This window comes from Bos indicus x Bos taurus, unplaced genomic scaffold (assembly GCF_003369695.1).
Source record: "Bos indicus x Bos taurus breed Angus x Brahman F1 hybrid unplaced genomic scaffold, Bos_hybrid_MaternalHap_v2.0 SuperScaffold_100126, whole genome shotgun sequence".
In the NCBI taxonomy this organism is placed as follows: domain Eukaryota; kingdom Metazoa; phylum Chordata; class Mammalia; order Artiodactyla; family Bovidae; genus Bos; species Bos indicus x Bos taurus.
Genome location: NW_020867066.1, coordinates 573248 through 593874, shown reverse-complemented (window position 1 = coordinate 593874; position 20627 = coordinate 573248). Strand labels below are relative to the sequence as shown.

The window sequence follows — 20627 nt, the reverse complement described above, 5'->3', positions numbered from 1 at the left end:
TGTACATGTGTTCTCCCATCCAGAATCCCCCTCCTACCCCTCCTACCTTCCTCCCTACCCCATCACTCTGGCTTGTCCAGAGCACCAGCTTTGAGTGCTCTGCTTCATGAATCAACTTGCACTGGTCATCTGTTTTACATATGGTAATATATATGTTTCAATGCTATGCTCCCATATCATCCTGCCCTCTCCTTCTCCCACATAGACCAAAAGTCTCTTCTTTACATCTGTATATCTTTTGCTGTCTTGCATATAGGGTTGATGTTACTGTCTTTCTAAATTCCATATATATGCATTAATATACTGTACTGGTATTTCTCTTTCTGACTTACTTCATTCTGTATAATAGGCCCCAGTTTCATCCACCTCATTAGAACTGACACAAACACATTCTTTTTTTTTTTCTCTCTCTACATTTTTTTATTTTATTTTATTTTTAAACTTTACATAATTGTATTAGTTTTGCCAAATATCAAAATGAATCCGCCACAGGTATACATGTGTTCCCCATCCTGAACCCTCCTCCCTCCTCCCTCCCCAACCATCCCTCTGGGTCGTCCCAGTGCACTAGCCCCAAGCATCCAGTTGAAACACATTCTTTTTATAGCTGAGTAATATTCTGTTGTGGATATATACCACAACTTCCTTATCCATTCATCTGCCAATGGACATCTAGGTTGCTTCCATGTCTAGCTATCATAAACAGTGCTGTAATGAATATTGGGGGTACATGTATCTCTTCCAATTCTGGCTTCCTCAGTGTATATATACAGCAGTGGTATTGGTGGGTCATATGGCAATTCTATTTCCAGTTTTTTTAAGGAATCTCCACACTGTTCTCCATAGTAGATGCCAAGGTTTTTGATCCCTGGTCAGGGAAACTACGATTCTGCATGCCACATTGTATGCCCCACATAAAAAGTCTGCCTCAGAGACTCAGACTCTCAGATAATCCTGAATAATGATGTGGTGGTATTAAATTCAGTTCTTTTAAAGATCCTTTATGATTTCAGATTTGTGAAGAATTCTTTTGTGAATGAATAAAACTATACGCTCAATTTGGTTTGTGGAAAGAAATATACATGTGGTTCATAGATGATGTCGAAAGGGAAAGGGTTTAAGGGGCAGTGTTTGACCTGTCCTGCTATTCAAGGGATTGCTACCCAGCGTCCGAGGTCAGGGCGGCAGCCATGTAAGTGCCAGGCTGGACAGTGCAGGAGCAGCTGAGAGGAGCTACCCCATGCACGAGGCCAGGGCCACGGCTGGAGGAGCAGCCCCCCGTCCAAGGAGCAGTGGCTGCACGGGCACAGGAGGGCCTAGAGGAGCTATTCCACATTCAAGGTCAGGAGGGCAGCTGGTGAGGAGATACCCCTCGTCCAAGTAAGGAGCAGTGGCTGCACTTTACCTGGAGCAGCTGTGAAGAGATACTCCCACTGTCCAAGGATAAGGGAAACCCAAGTAAGATGGTAGGTATTGCAAGAGGGCATCAGAGGGCAGACACACTGAAACCATAATCACAGAAAACTAGTCAATCTAATACACTAAGACACAGCCTTGCCTAACTCAATTGAAACTAAACCATGCCCATGGGGCCACCCAAGAAGGGCAGGTCATGGTGGAGAGGTCTGACAGAATGTGGTCCACTGGAGAAGGGAATGGCAAACCACTTCAGTATTCTTGCCTGAGAACCCCATGAACAGTATGAAAAGTCAAAATGATAGGATACTTAAAGAGGACCTCCCCAGGTCAGTAGGTGCCCAATATACTACTGGAGATCAGTGGAGAAATAATTGCAGAAAGAATAAAGGGTTGGAGCCAAAGCAAAATCACACCTTAGTTGTGGATGTGACTGGTGATAGAAGCAAAGGATCCAATGCTGTAAAGAGCAATATTGCATAGAAACCTGGAATGTTAGGTCATGAATCAAGGCAAATTGGAAGTGGTCAGACAGGAGATGGCAAGAGTGAACATTGACATTCTAGGAATCAGCGAACTCAAATGGACTGGAATGTGTGAATTTAACTCAGATGACCATTATGTCTACTACTGTGGGCAGGAATCCCTTAGAAGAAATGGAGTAGCCATTATGGTCAACAAAAGAATCTGAAATGCAGTACTGGATGCAGTCTTAAAAACGACAGAATGATCTCTGTTCGTTTTCCAAGGCAAACCATTCAGTAACACAGTAATCCAAGTCTATGCCCCAACCATAATGCTGAAGAAGCTGAAGTTTGAAACAGTTGTACGAAGACTACAAGACCTTTTAGAACTAACACCCCAAAAAGATGTCCTTTTCATTATAGGGACAGGAATGCAAAAGTAGGAAGTCAAGAAAATGCCTGGATAACAGGCAAATTTGGCCTTGGAATAAGGAATGAAGCAGGGCAAAGACTAATAGAGTTTTGCCAAGAAAATGCACTGGTCATAGCAAACACCCTCTTCCAAAACACAAGAGAAGGCTCTACATATGGACATCATCAGATGGTCAACATGGAAATCAGATTTATTATATTCTATTGCAGCCAAAGGTGGAGAAGCTCTATAGAGTCACCAAAAATAAGACTGGGAGATGACTGTTGCTCAGATCATGAACTCCTTATTGCCAAATTCAGACTTAAGTTGAAGAAAGTAGGGAAAACCACTAGACCATTCAGGTATGACCTAAATCAAATCCCTTATGATTATACAGTGGAAGTGAGAAATAGATTTAGGGGCCTAGATCTGATAGACAGAGTGCCTGATGAAATATGCACAGAGGTTCCTGACATTGTACAAGAGACAGTGATCAAGACCATCCCCATGGAAAAGTAATGCAAAAAAGCAAAATGGCTGTCTGAGGAGGCCTTACAAATACCTGTGAAAAGAAGAGAAGTGAAAAGCAAAGGAGAAAAGGAAAGATATAAGCATCTGAATGCAGAGTTTCAAAGAATAGCAAGAAGAGATAAGAAAGCCTTCCTCAATGATCAGTGCAAAGAAATAGAGGAAAACAACAGAATGGGAAAGACTAGAGATCTCTTCAAGAAAATTAGAGATACCAAGCGAACATTTCATGCAAAGATAGGCTCGATAAAGGACAGAAATGGTATGGACCTAACAGAAGTAGAAGATATTAAGAAGAGGTGGCAGGAATACACAGAAGAACTGTACAAAAAAGATCTTCATGACCAAGATAAGCACGATGGTATGATCACTGACCTAGAGCCAGACATCCTGGCATGTGAAGTCAAGTGGGACTTAGAAAGCATCACTACAAACAAAGCTAGTGGAAGTGATGGAATTCCAGTGGAGCTATTTCAATCCTGTAAGATGATGCTGTGAAAGTGCTGCACCAAATATGGAAAACTCAGCAGTGGCCACAGGACTGGAAAAGGTCAGTTTTCCTTCCAATCCCAAAGAAAGGCAATGACAAAGAATGCTCAAACTACCACACAATTGCACTCATCTCACACGCTAGTAAAGTAATGCTCAAAATTCTCCAAGCCAGGCTTAAGCAATACATGAACAATGAACTTCCAGAAGTTCAAGCTGGTTTTAGCAAAGGCAGAGGAACGAGATCAAATGGCCAACATCCACTGGATCATCAAAAAAGCAAGAGAGTTCCAGTAAAACATCTATTTCTGCCTTATTTTACTATGCCAAAGCCTTTGACTGTGTGGATCACAATAAACTGTGGAGAATTCTGAAAGAGATTAGATACCAGACCACCTGGCCTACCTCTTGAGAAACCTATATGCTGGTCAGGAAATAACAGTTAGAACTGAACATGGAACAATAGACTGGTTCCAAATAGAAAAGGAGTATGTCAAGGCTGTATATGGTCACCCTGCTTATTTACCTTATATGCAGAGTACATCATGAGAAACGCTGTGCTGGAAGAAGCACAAGCTGGAATCAAGATTGCCGGGAGAAATATCAATAACCTCAGATATGCAGATGGCACCACCCTTATGGCAGAAATTGAAGAGGAACTAAAAGCCTCTTGATGAAAGTGAAAATGGAGTGTGAAAAAGTTGGCTTAAAGCTCAACATTCAGAAAACAAAGATCATGGCATCTGGTCCCATCACTTCATGGGAAATAGATGGGGAAACAGTGGAAACAGTGTCAGACTTTATTTTATTGGGCTCCAAAATCACTGCAGATGGTGACTGCAGCCATGATATTAAAAGACTCTTACTCCTTGGAAGAAACGTTATGCCCAACCTAGATAGCATATTGAAAAGCAGAGACATTACTTTGCCAACAAAGGTCCATCTAGTCAAGGCTATGGTTTTTCCAGTGGTCATGTATGGATGTGAGAGTTAGACTGTGAAGAAAGCAGAGTGCTGAAGAATTGATGCTTTTGAACTGTGGTGTTGGAGAAGACTCTTGAGAGTCCCTTGGACTGCAAGGAGATCCAACCAGTCCATTCTGAAGGAGATCAGCCCTGGGATCTCTTTGGAAGGAATGATGCTGAAGCTGAAACTCCAGTACTTTGGCCACCTGATGGGAAGAGTTGACTCATTGGAAAAGACTCTGATGCTGGGAGGGATTGGGGGCAGGAGGAGAAGGGGATGACACAGGATAAGAAAGCTGGATGGCATCACTGACTCGATGGACGTGAGTCTGAATGAACTTTGGGAGTTGGTGATGGACAGGGAGGCCTGGCGTGCTGTGTGATTCACGGGGTCGCAAAGAGTCAGACATGACTGAGAGACTGAACTGAACTGAACTGCACTACTTATCAGGAACATTTTAATTTGGTTAGTTTCATGGTTGACAGGATAAGTCAATGGCACCCCACTCCAGTATTCTTGCATGGAAAATCCCATGGACGGAGGAGCCTGGTAGGCTGCAGTCTTTGGGGTCGCTAAGAATCAGACATGACTGAACGACTTCACTTTCACTTTTCACTTTCATGCATTCGAGAAGGAAATGGCAACCCACTCCAGTGTTCTTGCCTGGAGAATCCCAGGGACGGGGGAGCCTGGTGGGCTGCCATCTATGGGGTCGCACAAAGTTGGACACGATTGAAGCGACTTAGCAGCAGCTGCAGCGTGGTTGATAATAAACATTTTCTCAGTTGTTTTCTCTTTTATTAGTTGAAGCTGAGAATCGGGAATGTGCAGGTGAGAGAATTCCTTGGTGGTGTGTGCTCACACCTGTGTACACGTGGTGGTTTTAGGTTCTGGGAATGCTGCCACCAGTGTCTGTGTCCCCAGCCACAGGCGCTCCTTGCCTCTCTGAGAGACTCTCCAAGACAAACAGAGTCTTCTCAAATTGGACCTTTCCTTGGGATTCACACCACTATTTGATTTGGAGATAATACTTGGAACGGAGCATTGAGCATATGTAGGAACTAATCTTCTGGTAGTCGGAAAATCTTTTGCCTGGTTTGCCTCAGCCAGTTTTACCAAATGCCAGAAATGGAAATATTCACAGATTACAAATGCTGCTGATAGCTGTCCTGTTAAATGACTCTTCATCTCTAACCTTTCCTTGTGTGTGGAGGAGACGGATTTACTCAGTCTACCTTTGAGGGCTGTAATCACTTCTGCCCTATGTGTTCTGGAAGCTTGCAAGAGTCATATTTAATATGTGTATTCTTATTCTCTATATGTACTTTGGGGTTTTGTTTTCACAGTTTTGTGTTATTTACTATTTTGCTTTCTATTTTTTTTTTTTGAGAGAAATTACTGGAAAATTGTTCTTTGCTTGCTGTTATTTTCATATGGAGTATAATATCAATTTTCTGTTTTCAATAGTTGCAACTTATGCCAGAATGGAAATTCCTTGTATGTTATACTTTTAATCACCTTTCTGAATTACCATGACTGCTCCTTGTTAGAGGAAAACTTGTGCATTTGTACTCAGTATCTCAGTTGTGTCTGATTCTTTGTGACCCCAAGGACTGTAGCCCACCAGGCTCCTCTTTCCATGGGATTCTCCAGGCAAGAATACTGGAGTGGGTTGCCATTTCCTCCTCTAGAGGACCTCCCCAACTTAGGGATCAAACCTGCATCTCCTGTGTCTCCTGCATTGAGATGAATTCCTTATCATTGAGCCATTGGAGGAAGTCCCAAAATAGTGCTTAAGAATAACAAATGACTTTCCTCCCAAATTACATCAGATCAAAGTAACAGGTCATGACTGAAAACCTTTATTATCTTTTGAAAATTTCTATTCCCAGGAAAGAAAAATCATTATCAAGAAAAAAGAAAATGAAAAAAAGAAAATACCTTCCACAGATGAGTGGAAGGTATGGGCCCTAAACTGGCATTATACCTTAATGAGGCTTTTGATAAACTGTTTTTTTTTTTAATATTTATTTATTTGTCTGTGCTGGGTCTTAGTTGCCACATGTGGGATCTAGTTCCCCGACCAGGGATCTAACCCTGGTCTGTTGCATTGGGAGTGTGGAATCTTAGCCACCGGACCACCAGGGAAGTCCCACAACTGAGTTATTAAATATTGTCTCTCAGCAAAGAAAAAACCAGATACATTTAGGTGGTAGCGATCTGTCTTTATTTACTTTTTTTTGCTGGATTTGTTGCACTTAACCATATTCTCTTTGGTGAGTGATATTACTCTTATTTCTCCTGTAATTACAAGGATGTTAGGCTCAAATGGAGAGCTGAGTAAAAGGCAACAGTGATTCCCAAAAAGAATCATAAATTTCAGGAAATTTGGGGATGGCAGATATTCCTGCTGGGCTTCTGGTGGTTTGTGACTGCAGCACTGGACTGCCCTTGGCGACACCTGGGCTGGGACTGCCCAGGTGTACAGTTTGACATTTTTGTTTCTCTGTGTGGCCTCCACATTCCCATCTCAGGAAACTCTATAAACAGTGTGTTTGACAATCTGCTGTATGAGGGACTCTTCCAAGAGGTCTCTGTGCCTCTTGGGATGGATGACAGGACACGGTGGAAATGTGTCAGAACTGATCGTTTTGCTGCTGTCTGATCATCTTACTTATACTTCTTCAGCTGAATAGTGTTCTCTTTATTCTCTGTAGTAGATGAAAATGTCCCTGACTTCATGGAAGGAGAGGCAGTTGGTACAGCCTGTGAACGTGTGTGTGTGTGCATGCGTGTGTGCATGTGTGTAGAACAAGACAAGAATGCTGAGGTTTAATGAGACACCCATATGAGGCATGGGGACACCTTTTGATAAATATCCTGATCAGGCACTAGTTGGCTAAGAAAATGCTTAGTTTTTTTGGTGTTTGGTGTTATGGATTCTCCTTCCCTTCCTCTTGTATGTGGCTTCCTCAGCTTCAGACAGATAGAAGAGAGCTGTCAAAGCAAACCTGTCAGTTGCTTATCCTGTCTGTGTTAGTACTGTGGGATTGCTAAAAAGAAAAAGCCCTGTTCCTGAAAGACTTTCAAACTTTTAACATTTTGTCTTTTATGAAGTCTGTGTAGGAAATGATGTTGAGGGTGGAGATGTTTACTTTAGGTGAGTGGTTTTCATTCACTGAGTGGTTTTCCTTGATGGTGAAGGAAGGGAACCTGGGGAAAAGGAGACCTTCAAGGGGTGACTAGAGAGAGGAAGTAAGTTGTGGGGTGAAGTGGCTGTTTGGCAGGGTAGGCAGGTGTTGCTGTTTCTTTGCCTTTTTCTTTGAGAAAGAAACTTGCTTTCCTAAGTCTTATTCAGGGTAGAAGCCTCAGTGCACCTTGTGTCAATTGGTTTAGCCTCGGGGAAGGGAGGATTGGGAACATTTCTTCCAAACCACCTGCAGTGGATGGTGGATGGAGAACCACGGAAGACATCATTTTTTAGCTTGGCCTCCACCATGTTTAATTTTTTACTCCAAGGAACATTCTGACTTCTATAGGGTAGAGACCTAGTGAGGCAGTGCTCTCAGGAGCTGAGAGCCTGCAGAGCTGCCAAGCCTGATTTCTTTGTGGTCTTCCAAATGAAGCTGGTTTCCTTTCTCTTGATCTACAGACATGTGGAGTTTGGGATGGAAAGGAGTGGGTGTTTGTGCCAGGGTATCAGTTCACAAAGATTCCTGAAGAAGGTGATGAAAGTGTGTCTCCCATATGTGAACCAGGTTGACTTTCTATTGGGCTGGGTCATTGAGAGGACAGGGGACAGGGGTAGGCTGCCAGCAGGCTAATTCATATGGAAGCAAATTTCTTCTTCTGCCACCTTTTTCTTTATTCATCTTAAGGCTCACTTGTATTGTGCCAAATGACTTCTAAAGCACTGGTTGTGATATTTATACTGAGTATCCACAGTGTATTAGGCATAAAGTACTAAGGCTTTACTATCTTTGAATGTAAAATTTTGCCATAAGGTTAAACTGTTGCCTACTTGTCTTATAGGAGATAGTGGATCTGCATATTTTTCTTTTAAATTAGCCATGAATGTAGCGTTTTGTCAAAATGTATTTTTAACCTGCTAATGCTAAAAGTAAATCTTGTATTAAGAAAAACTGACATGTCTAATTAAGGCTTTTCTTTTCTTTTAGGAAAGCACCAGAGTAGTCCAACCTATATTTTTGGGGAAAATGATTAGTTATGTTGAAAACTATGATCCCAATGATTCTGCCGCTTTGCACGAAGCCTACGGCTACGCGGCAGGGCTGAGCGCCTGCGTGCTGGTGTGGGCCGTTCTGCACCACTTGTACTTCTACCACATGCAGCGCGTGGGGATGAGGCTGAGAGTAGCCGTGTGCCACATGATCTACCGCAAGGTGAGTGTCGCTCGGTACCACGGTGTGTACCTCCCCTGAATCCTCAGGGACATTTAGGGAAGGTTCTCTGTAAACTAAAAATTACATAACTGGGATCGTTTACACCTTCCTAGAGAAGCTTGCTATTTGCATCAAGCCAAGTTTGTTGTTGTTGAAGTAAACTTTACCAATAAATAATGAAAATTTTTCTTTTGAGATCACATGAGGGCTGCCCTTGATAACTTTTAGCCATAGGCTGTGGCATAATACCCACTAAATTTGTAGTATTAAGTTAATATTAAATTATATTTTTAAAATATTAAATTTATATTTAAAAATAAGCATCAAAAGTATCAAGCTGATTTTCAGTGTCTTCATGTTTAGATCCCATAGTGCTGTTTACAGAAAATTTTTCTTGTTGTTCATTAAAACCTTAATTTACATCAGATATTTATTTAAAAGGGAACTAAGGAGATTGGATCTATAAAATTATATCTAGAAGCAGATAATGTATTTGAGAAAGGGAATGATTATAATTTTAAAATACCCATCTAATTATATTCAATATAGTTATGTTAATTAGACAAAATATAAAGAGAATTCATGCCAAATATAGACTCACTCACTACATTCTATGAATGTGATTGTTGTTGATGATATTAAAGAAAATAGTAGGGTTTTTGAGATAAAACTTGAAATTTTACATTGTTTCATTCATTCCAGAGAGAATTTGTTGCTCTTCATTTAAGCTACTTTAATACAATATTTCCTTTTATCTTTAGTATGCATCATAGCAATTTTAATTAGAACTGATTTAATGTGTTCACCGATTTTGTATTGAGGAATGCCAGGAAATTATTTCACAGTTTACCCTGGTCTAAACTAGTATAAAAGGAATAAGGATTTCAGGTATCTTTACAAAGGTATTGCCACAGATATATAAGTGTCAAGAGCTGAAGGGTTCTGTTTAAATTTGACCTTGGATACCTCTTTGCCTCAGACTGTTTGCTTAAAAAAAAATCCTTATTTGACTGTATTGTAACCTTGAAATTTTCCAAGAGAGTAGATCTTAAATGTTCTCGCAACATTAAAATAGGATAACTATATTAGGTAGTGGATATTTTAAGTGGTTTTACTATAGTAATCATTTCCCAATGTGTATGTATATAAAAACATCATGTGGTAACCTTAAACATATGCAATTTTTATTAATAAATATAGCCCTCATTGAAAGATAAACCCAAACAGCTTAAATTTAAAATATTGCTTCTTTTACCTGGTTGCTACTTATTTAGAACTTCCATTTATTCGGAATACTTCTGAGAGCAGAAAGTGAGGTGTCGTCTCATGTCTCCTTGAGCAGAGTCTTGTACATCCCGGGACTGAGTGAACCTGGAGACCTCACTGTCTTGTTTGGCAGCAGCATCTGAATTGGTTTCCTTCTGGGTGATGTGGAAATCTCAGCAGTGCCCACACATTCCAGTCAGGGTCTTCATTGCTGTTCAACATCATCTTTGTTATTCTGTTGCATCTTTAACCATTTAGGAGGTGGATACTCAAGATTTTACCACCAATTGGCTAACTGTTTGTCTTTTCAGATCATGCTTAACTCTCATGTGAGTGATAGTCGCTAAGTTGTGTCCGACACTTTGTGACCCCATGGACCATAGCCTGCCAGGCTCCTCTGTCCATGGGTTTCTCCAGGCAAGAATACTAGAGTGGGTTGCCATTTCCTTCTCCATCACTCTCATAATAATTATGAAATTTTACCAGAACTGCATTGTGAAAGCTTTAAGTTAGGTGTGAGGTGATGGTTTAGTCAAAGCTCACTCTTTGCTGCACAGGTGAGCCATTGTCCACTTGTTTTTCTTCCTCTTCCCTCTAACACTTTGAAATCTTGCCTTTTGGAAATGTGATCTGACCTGGCACGTTGGCTTATGTGAATGTAACCATCTCCCGAGATGTTCATTTGCTGCCTTAATTATACCCAAAAGATGGTTCCTATATGAAGTCAGAAATTGTGGGGATTACACCACTGACATAATCTGAAATTCCAGAAACATGGGAAAGACAGATTTCCTTGTTCACGGCCTTGCATCTAGACGACTCCTGTTGTAGAAACAAGACACTCCTTTTTAGGTTACAGGTGGACTGATTCCCTAGGACCCAAAAACTGGTGCGACAAAGCAGCTCTGAAAGGCCCCTCTGAACGTTTGTGGTTCATCTTGGGCCCCACCTCCTGATCCCTGGTCCTGGGAAGAAACCAGGTCGAGTGTTAGAAATGGAGTGGCTGCTAAGCTCGTAGCTGTAGTTTGTCTACACCATGGATCCCAGGCTGGGGCAGGTCTCCAGGGGATCTCTAAGGCTGCACATCTGCCACTCCTAACATGGCCCATTCAGCATTTTCATGCTCTTTTCAGCTGAATTTTGAATGATCCTGTGGGAGGTTTCATAAATAAAAATGACTTGCCATTTATTTATTAATACATTGTCACAAATTTGGTAAAGTTACTTTTGGCTTTTGATCATTGATCTTTTTTTTTTTTAATTATTATTGTGGGGAAATATACACTGCATAAAGTGTCCTATTTTCACTCCTTTTCAATGCAGCATTTAGTGACATTAGGTACATTCACATTGTTGGTGACCATCACCGTAATTCAACTCTGAAACTTTTTGTTTTTCCCAAACTGAACCTCTGCACCCATTAAACACTAACTCCCCGACCCCTGTCCCCTTACCCAGCACCGTTCTTCTTCTCTCTGTGAATTTGACTATTGTAGGTACCTCTGTTAAGTGGAATCATACAGTGTTTGTCATTGTGTGTGTGTGTGTGGCTTATGTCCTGTAGCACAATATCTGCAAGGTTCATCCATGTTGTAGCAGGTGTCAGAATTTAATTTCTTTTTAAGACAGAATAACATTACATTATAGGTCTATACAACATTCTGTGTATTCTCTCATCTGTCAATGGACAGTTGTTTCCACCTTTTAGCTATTGTGAACATAGATGCTCTGAATATGAGTGTAAATTGTCCATTCAAGTTTGTGTTTTTAGTTTTACTTGAGTATATCCTTAGTAGTATAATTTCTGTATTGTATGATAATTTCTTGTTTAATTTTTGAGGAACTTTCATATTCTCTTCCATTGTGGTTATATAATTTTACAGTCTCACTTGATCATGGGTTTTCTTCTTTAATTTGAGGAGTAAACGAAGCATTTTTATAAAGTATGACATTGTGTTTGGATCAGTGGCTCCAGTTGGCGGTCTGCTGAAGCAGCTCCTGGTGTGTCTTCAGTTTCCTCAGATCTCTAGGGCATTTTTCTTACTAAATAAAGGGATTGTGTAACACGGGTTGTGGCTTTTGTAAGTCAGCAGACTGGCATTAAGAACACAGTTTCCTCACAGCAACAGTGTTTTGAATATTATACTTGCTCATTTCAGAACGAACAATCTAAGCCTGAAGTGTTTAAATATTGTCACCCACAGAATTAATGATTGAGTCCAGATTTGTAGTCCAAGTCTCCAAATTTCCTTCCTTAAATTAGCTTTTCTGCTCTCATCTAATTTGGCTCAAAATTACTTAGTTGTCTCTTAAGTGTAAACCTACACCCTTTACCCTTCAGACAGGTCCAAGTTCACTGAAATAGGATGGGGATTTTGCTTCTACCTCCTGCTCCTCCCTTTGCCGTCCTTGCTGGAGGGGCTGCTGCCACACTCAGGAGTTAGAGGGTGAACAAGTGTCCCTAGAGCCATGCTGTCAGGGGTCATCCTGCTCCTGCTGACACCACTCAAGACCCCTGGAACACATGCTCCATTGTGTTATGTTCTAAGATGACTTGGTATCACCTTAGGAATCCAGTTCTCTGTCTCCCTCTCTCATTTCAGGCACTTCGCCTGAGTAGCTCAGCCATGGGGAAGACCACTACCGGCCAGATAGTCAACCTGCTGTCCAACGATGTGAACAGGTTTGACCAGGTAAGCTGCCCCTGAAGGATCCTCCTCCATTTCCCATCCTTCTCACTGGGTTCAGCTTATTGGGATGAGAGGTGCCAGGGTTTGGTGTCGGCCAGGATTCCATTAAGGATGTAAGACAAAGGTTGTATTTATCCAACTTTTATTTCTCTGTGTGCAACTTTGATGTAATTACATATATTTTTCTGTTGATGAGAGTTTTGTTTTTCTAATATATATAAATAGGCAGCAGTGTTCTTGCCCAGCTTTGGTAGTGTCCCTAGGGGTCCTCCTGGCATGGCCTTCCTTGGCATGTGGTGTGGCTGTTGCCGAACTGTCTTCCTCCTCCTCTGGTTGATGAAGACCTGGTGGGAGGGATTGTTCTTTCCCCTGCACCCTGTTCAAGTGCCTGCTGCATAGGGAACCTGCGAAAAATAATGCCAAGTCCGTGGTCCCCAGCAAGACACAATCACCTCTCTACCGTCCCTGCGAAAAATAATGCCAAGTCCGTGGTCCCCAGCAAGACACAATCACCTCTCTACCATCCCCTCCACAGTCTTTTTTCCACTGACCTTATGCATAGATCACATTACCCAGGGCTTTGTAGCTGTTGGTCAGATCTGTGTTGCACTAGATACTTCTCTTTCAAGTATTCATTCATCAAACATGAAGTGAGGCCTCTGCTCACTTTCAGGGATGAGCAAAGCTTAGTTTTTGCCCTATAGAAGCCACAGCCTATCAGGGAGCTAAATACACAAGTAATTACTGGAGAAAGTGGTAGGTACCATAATATAGGCTTTCCGGGGATGCCACGGTTCCCCAGGGAAATGGGGGCTAAACTCTGGAACAGAGAGCATTTGGGGAAGCCCTGAGCTCATCTGTGTTGTGCACAAGATCCACATCTTCAGTGCTGCTGGTCTGATTCTCCTGGGACATCCCTGAAGCCAGCCCTGTGCTGCCCCTGAAAGGCATTATCTGGGGTGGACACTTGGATTTCTGCTTTAGCAGTTTTAAAACCCACTGAGATCATTTCTGTTTAGGTTCCTTTTGTTCCTTCAGAGCATATTGTTTCCATACTGTATCCTTATTGGTTTTTACACCATTGTAAGAAGGCTTTGTCTTTCTCTCTTAAGGTAACAATGTTCTTGCACTATCTGTGGGTGGGGCCACTGCAGGCTATCGCAGTGACTGCCCTGCTCTGGATGGAAATAGGAATGTCGTGTCTTGCTGGAATGGCGGTTCTCATTATTCTTCTGCTTTTGCAAAGCTGCTTTGGGATGTTGTTTTCATCACTCCGGTAAGAGAAACACTGGTTTTAAAAATTGATAATCTGTAGGTTTTATTCCTAGCTTTTTAAGGAATCTCTATACCATCTTCCATAGTGGCTGTATCAATTTAAATTCCCATCAACAGTGCAAGAGTGTTCCCCTTTCTCCACACCCTCTGCAGCATTTATTGTTTATAGACCTTTTGATGAGGGCCATTCTGAGTTTTGAATTGCGTTTCTCTAATAATGAGCAATGTTGAGCGTCTTTTCATGTGTTTGTTAGCCATCTGTATGTTTCCTTTGGAGAAATGTCTGTTTAGGTCTTTTCCCCATGTTTTGATTGGGTTGTTTGTTTTTCTGGTATTGAGTTCTATGAACTGCTTGTATATTTTGGAAATTAATCCTTTGTCAGTTGTTTCATTTGCTGTTATTTCTCCCATTTTGAGGGTTGTCTTTTCACCTTGCCTATAGTTTCCTTTGCTGTGCAAAAGCTTTTAAGTTTAATCAGGTCCCTCTTGCTTACTTTTGTTTTTATTTCCATTACTCTAGGAGGTGGGTCAGAGAAGATCTTGCTTATATTTATGTCATCGAGTGTTGGGCCTATGTTTTCCTCTAAGAGTTTTTATAGTTTCTGATCTTACATTTAGGTCTTTAATCCATTTTGAGTTTATCTTTGTGTATGGTGTTATGACCCAGCAATCCCACTCTTAGACATATATGCTGAGGGAACCAAAATTGAAAAAGACACATGTATCCCATTGTTCATTGCAGCACTATTTACAATAGCTAGAACATGGAAGCAACCTAGATGTCCATCAACAGATGAATGGATAAAGAAGCTGTGGTACATATACACAATGGAATAGTACTTAGCCAAAAAAAGGGATACCTTTGAGTCAGTTCTAATAAGGTGGATGAACCTAGAATCTATTATACAGAGTGGAGTAAGTCAGAAAGAGAAAGATAAATATCATATTCTAATGCATATATATGGAATCTAGAAAAATGGTACTGAAAAATTTACCTACAGGGCAGCAGTGGAGAAATAGACATAGAGAATACACTCGTGGTCATGGGGAGAGGGGAGGAGAGGGTGAGATGTATGGAGAGAGTAACACGGAAACTTACATTACCATATATAAAATAGATAGCCAACAGGAATTTGCTATATGGCTAAGAAACTCAAACAGGGGCTCTGGATAAACCTAGAGGGGTGGAATGCAGGGGAGATGAGAGGCAAGTTCAAAAGGGAGGGAATATATGTATACCTATGGCTGATTCAGGTTGAGGTTTGATAGAAAACAACAAAATTCTGTAAAGCAATTATCCTTCAATAAAAAGATAAAAAAATTCGATAATATGTAGTTAACATCATAGTTGCTTGATGCTTTTGTTCAAAAACAAGACCAACGCCTTCTCTAGTCTCTTCTTTGTGTGGGTTGTAGACCCTTCAGACTTAGCCAATGGAGGCTCCAACCTTATGCTAAAGGCCTATTTGAAACAGGAACAGTGAAGGCATTCACTGACTCCTCTTGGCACTGTATCATAATAAGTACAGTCCTTCAGCAGAATTTGCCCATGTCCAAGTTATTTCAGTTCAGTTCAGTTCAGTCTCTCAGTCATGTCTGACTCTTTGCGACCCCGTGAATCACACAGCACGCCAGGCCTCCCTGTCCATCACCAACTCCCGGAGTTCACTCAGACCCACATCCATCAAGTCAGTGATGCCATCTAGCCATCTCATCCTCTGTTGTCCCCTTCTCCTCCTGCCCCCAATCCCTCCCAGCATCAGAGTCTTTTCCAATGAGTCAACTCTTCACATCAGGTGGCCAAAGTACTAGAGTTTCAGCTTCAGCATCATTCCCCACAAAGAAATCCCAGGGCTGATCTCCTTCAGAATGGACTGGTTGGATCTCCCTGCAGTCCAAGGGACTCTCAAGAGTCTTCTCCAACACCACAGTTCAAAAGCATCAATTCTTCAGTGCTCTGCTTTCTTCACAGTCCAACTCTCACATCCATACATGACCACTGGAAAAACCATAGCCTTGACTAGATGGACCTTTGTTGGCAAAGTAATGTCTCTGCTTTTGAATATGCTATCTAGGTTGGTCATAACTTTCCTTCCAAGGAGTAAGCGTCTTTTAATTTCATGGCTGCAGTCACCATCTGCAGTGATTTTGAAGCCCCAAAAAATAAAGTCTGACACTGTTTCCACTGTTTCCCCATCTATTCTCCCCATGAATTGATGGGACCAGATGCCATGACCTTCGTTTTCTGAATGTTGAGCTTTAAGCCAACTTTTTCACTCTCCACTTTCACTTTCATCAAGAGGCTTTTTAGTTCCTCTTCACTTTCTGCCATAGGACTTCCCCAGTGGCTCAGATGGTAAACCGTCTGTCTACATTGCAGGAGACCTGGGTTCGATCCCTGGGTCGAGAAGATTCCCTGGAGAAGGAAATGGCAACCCCCCCAGTGGTCTTGCCTAGAAATTCCTGTGGACGGAGGAGCCTGGTGCAGGCTACTGCCCATGGGGTCGCAAAGAGTCAGACATGACTGAGAGACTTCACTTTCACTTTCATTTTGTGCCATAAGGGTGGTGTCGTCTGCATATCTGAGATTATTGATATTTCTCCCGACTATCTTGATTCCAGCTTGTGCTTCTTCCAGCCCAGTGTTTTTCATGATGTACTCTGCATATAGGTTAAATAAGCAGAGTGACAATATACAGCATTGCTGTACTCCTTTTCCTATTTGGAACCAGTCTGTTGTTCCATGTCCAGTTCTAACTGTTGCTTCCTGACCTGCATATAGGTTTCTCAAGAGGCAGGTCAGGTGGTCTGGTATTCCCATCTCTTTCAGAATTTTCCACAGTTTATTGTGATCTACGCAGTCAAAGGCTTTGGCATAGTCAATAAAGCAGAAATAGATTTAAATATTATTAAATACTGATAATCTTGTAGGCCCATTTCTCACCACATATATTTTTGTTATGCTTGTGTTAGAGCCTTTTCAGGTATTATGTTCATGTTTCCATTAAATTATAAGCACCCCAAGGGCCAGGCTCATCTTCATTGTGTCTTCATGAAGCCCCACATTCACAGCAGCACATGTGATAGAAAAGAGGCTGCTGGTGAAGAGCATTCTGCGGCCTAGTTAGACTAAAGCAGGTCCCAGAGAGTTGGAGGTGGGTGGTTGTCAGGTGATGGAGATGTGCTATTTGAAGCTCATTGAGTTCTTGTGTGTGTTGTGTGTGTGCAGGTCTGTGCTTGGTGTCTTTCTTTATTTGGAATTTCCTTTCTTGTCTTTGCTGTGGAAAGATTTTTCTTATCCTTCGAGACCCTCCTCCAGTGCTACCAGGTCTCTGAAGCTCTTCTTGTTTTCCTTTCCTGGTGGAATTAAGTTCCATATTTTCTGCTCCCTAGAACTTCTCTCCTTTTTTATTACAGCACAGACATTGTCTTCCTGGGTGTCTTTCTGCCTTCCCTACCTGACTGTGACCTCCTTGAGCAGATAGATGGTTTGTATCTGACTCATTTCAGGTCTTCCCTAGCCAAAGCTTCACATTCTCCAAGTTACTTCTTAAAATGGGCTGAATGGTTGACTTCCTAATTGAAGCCTTCTTATCCATTTGTGCTTTGAGTAGAATCTGCCTGTGTTCTAAGTGCAAAAGGGCCATAGAGAACCATTTGCTTCCTGACCACCACCCCTTGCCCCCACCCCCATGCCCACTACTGCTGTTGCTAAGGAAAGCTGGGCTGTGGTCACTAAAGCTCATCTGTCACGTCTGTCTCCTCAGGAGTAAGACCGCAGCTCTCACAGACAAGAGGATCAGGACCATTAGTGAAGTCATAACCGGCATCAGAACAATAAAAATGAATGCTTGGGAAAAGTCATTTATAGACCTTATTACCAGACTGAGAAAGTAAGTTTATATATATAGATGTCACTCCATATTTTCATGCTTTATTTCCTATTCTACTGGATGCTTTAGATGTCTTACCAAAGAAGTATTTAAGTTCACCAATACTTACTATTCACTGCATCATCCACATGTTACAGGAAGGTTAAGGGGAATGGTGGAGACATCATTTTTACCATATTCTCAAAGTAAAAAATACATATGCTTCTTAGTTGTATAGAAGTGAAGTTCTAAGTAGTTCTCAATACCTCGAATCTCAATAAGCAATGTCTTTAAGATAGTATTTGAGACAATGACATTCAAATTAAGATTGTAATTTATGTTGATGGCCCATAAATGGGGAGATTATAGAGATTGGTGTACCTATATCGAGCCAAACTATATGAATCGCTATTCTTTTTTCTTAATTAATTTATTTTCTATTGAAGGATAATTGCCTTACAGAATTTTGCTGTTTTCTGTCAAGCCTCAACATGAATCAGCCATAGGTATACAAATATCCCTTCCCTTTTGAACCTCCCTCCCATCTCTCTTTATTCTTCGTTGTTGTGTTTAGTCAGTCTGTATGCAGGTCAGGAAGCAACAGTTAGAACTGAACATGGAACAACAGACTGGTTCCAAATAGGAAAAGGAGTATGTCAAGGCTGTATATTGTCACCCTGCTTATTTAACTTATATGCAGAGTACATCATGAGAAACACTGGGCTGGAAGAAGCACAAGCTGGAATCAAGATTGCCGGGAGAAATATCAATAACCTCAGATATGCAGATGACACCACCCTTATGGCTTAAAGTGAAGAGGAACTAAAAAGCCTCTTGATGAAAGTGAAAGTGGAGAGTGAAAAAATTGGCTTAAAGCTCAATATTCAGAAAACGAAGGTCATGGCATCTGGTCCCATCACTTCATGGGAAATAGATGGGCAAACAGTGGAAACAGTGTCAGACTTTATTTTTGGGGCTCCAAAATCACTGCAGATGGTGACTGCAGCCATGAAATTAAAAGACGCTTACTCCTTGGAAGGAAAGTTATGACCAACCTAGATAGCATATTCAAAAGCAGAGACATTACTTTGCCAACAAAGGTCCATCTAGTCAAGGCTATGGTTTTTCCAGTGGTCATGTATGAATGTGAGAGTTGGACTGTGAAGAAGGCTGAGCACCGAAGAATTGATGCTTTTGAATTGTGGTGTTGGAGAAGGCTCTTGAGAGTCCCTTGGACTGCAGGGAGATCCAACCAGTCCATTCTGAAGGAGATCAGCCCTGGGATTTCTTTGTGGGGAATGATGCTGAAGCTGAAACTCCAGTACTTTGACCACCTCTTGCAAAGAGTTGACTCATTGGAAAAGACTCTGATGCTGGGAGGGATTGGGGGCAGAAGGAGAAGGGGATGACAGAGGATGAGATGGCTGGATAGCATCGCTGACTTGATGGACATGAGTCTGAGTGAAATCTGGGTGTTGGTGATGGACAGGGAGGCCTGGCGTGCTGCGATTCATGGGATTGCGAAGAGTCGGACACGACTGAGTGACTGAACTGAACTGAGCTGATCGAACTCTTTGTGACCCCATGGACTGTAGCTCACCAGGCTCCTCTGTCCACGGAATTTCCCAGCCAGGAATACTGGAGGGGTTGCCATTGCTTTCTCCAGAGGATCTTCCCCACCCAGGGTTTGAACCTGTGTTCCTGCATTGCAGGTGGATTCTTTACCACTAACTAATTCATGAATTACTATTATTCATTTCAAAAGGAGCTATGAAAATACTGTCCCTTTTGTTTTCCATCTTTTGTTTAAACATCATATGATCATTTCTCTGACTGCACCTTGTCACATCTGACTGCACATTTCTGCTCCCCGCCTCCCCTGCCACTGCTGGGAATACATTCCCATGTTCCTTCTTCTCTGGCCTGCTCCAAGCCTGACTGACTCCAACTCATCTTCTCAGGGTCCACGTGTGTGTGACTTGCCCTGACTCCACTGCTCTGGGTTACATGCCTCTGCTCTGAGCTCCCATGGGAGATGTGCTGACTGTCTCTGTCTATCATCTCCCAATCTTGTGGTTGCTAATTCTCTTCCCCCACAGGTTCATGAGCCCTGGAGGGGACAGGCTGTGTCTTTCTGTGAGGAGCCCAGCACAGGACTTATGATTATGAATGTTGAATGAATGTTCAAACCTAGTCTGATTGACTCAAAATGTTTAAAAGTGTGACTTTAATCCTCCCCTTACTTGAAAGAGTGAAGTGATTATGAAGTCTGTGGTCCTGGTGTTTGGGCAGATCCCTGGATGTGGACTATGCTAATGTCTCCATGATGTGAGGGATGGTTTATTTTAATCTGTGTCTACTCCCTAGAAAAGGGCCACTCACACGGACACTGAATTCATGTCTTGTGTGTTGATGCTTTTTTTTAAAATCGTATGTCCTACTTTCTTTTCTAGAAAGGAAATTTCCAAGATTCTGAGAAGTTCCTACCTTAGGGGCATGAATTTGGCAACATTTTTCGCTGTGAGCAAAATCATGATTTTCGTTACCTTCATCACCAATGAGCTCCTTGACAACCTGATCACAGCCAGCCAAGTGTTTGTGGTGGTGACGCTGTTCGAGGCTCTGCGGTTCTCGAGTACCCTCTACTTCCCCATGGCCGTTGAGAAGGTGTCAGAGGCTGTTGTCAGCATCCGAAGAATCAAGGTTTGGTGAAAAATAACTCTTTAAAGTTATAGGCGGATTTGACCTAAAATACTTCCTTTATGTGGTGTCACTGTGTGCCAGTTAGGTGAGATTCAACTCTTTCAGTGCCAAGCTGGCAGTCTTTCCAAAGTGTACGTATTTCC

At 41.9% G+C, this 20627-nt stretch overlaps 1 protein-coding gene across 3 annotated transcripts in view; it reads left to right on the top strand.

Annotated features, from left to right (window-relative positions):
• The first annotated feature begins 8425 nt into the window (after nucleotides 1-8425).
• LOC113888431 (multidrug resistance-associated protein 4-like) overlaps nucleotides 8426-20627 on the top strand; it is a 155739-nt gene continuing 143537 nt past the window's right edge. For 2 of the 3 annotated variants that reach the window (XM_027535558.1, XM_027535555.1), the window contains exons 1-5: nucleotides 8426-8678; nucleotides 12548-12637; nucleotides 13747-13910; nucleotides 17677-17802; nucleotides 20235-20484. In XM_027535558.1, coding sequence (XP_027391359.1) covers nucleotides 8493-8678; nucleotides 12548-12637; nucleotides 13747-13910; nucleotides 17677-17802; nucleotides 20235-20484 — 816 coding nt within the window. In that variant the 5' untranslated portion in view covers nucleotides 8426-8492. The remainder of the gene's footprint in view (nucleotides 8679-12547; nucleotides 12638-13746; nucleotides 13911-17676; nucleotides 17803-20234; nucleotides 20485-20627) is intronic. The other variant, XM_027535557.1, reaches the window with a different exon arrangement.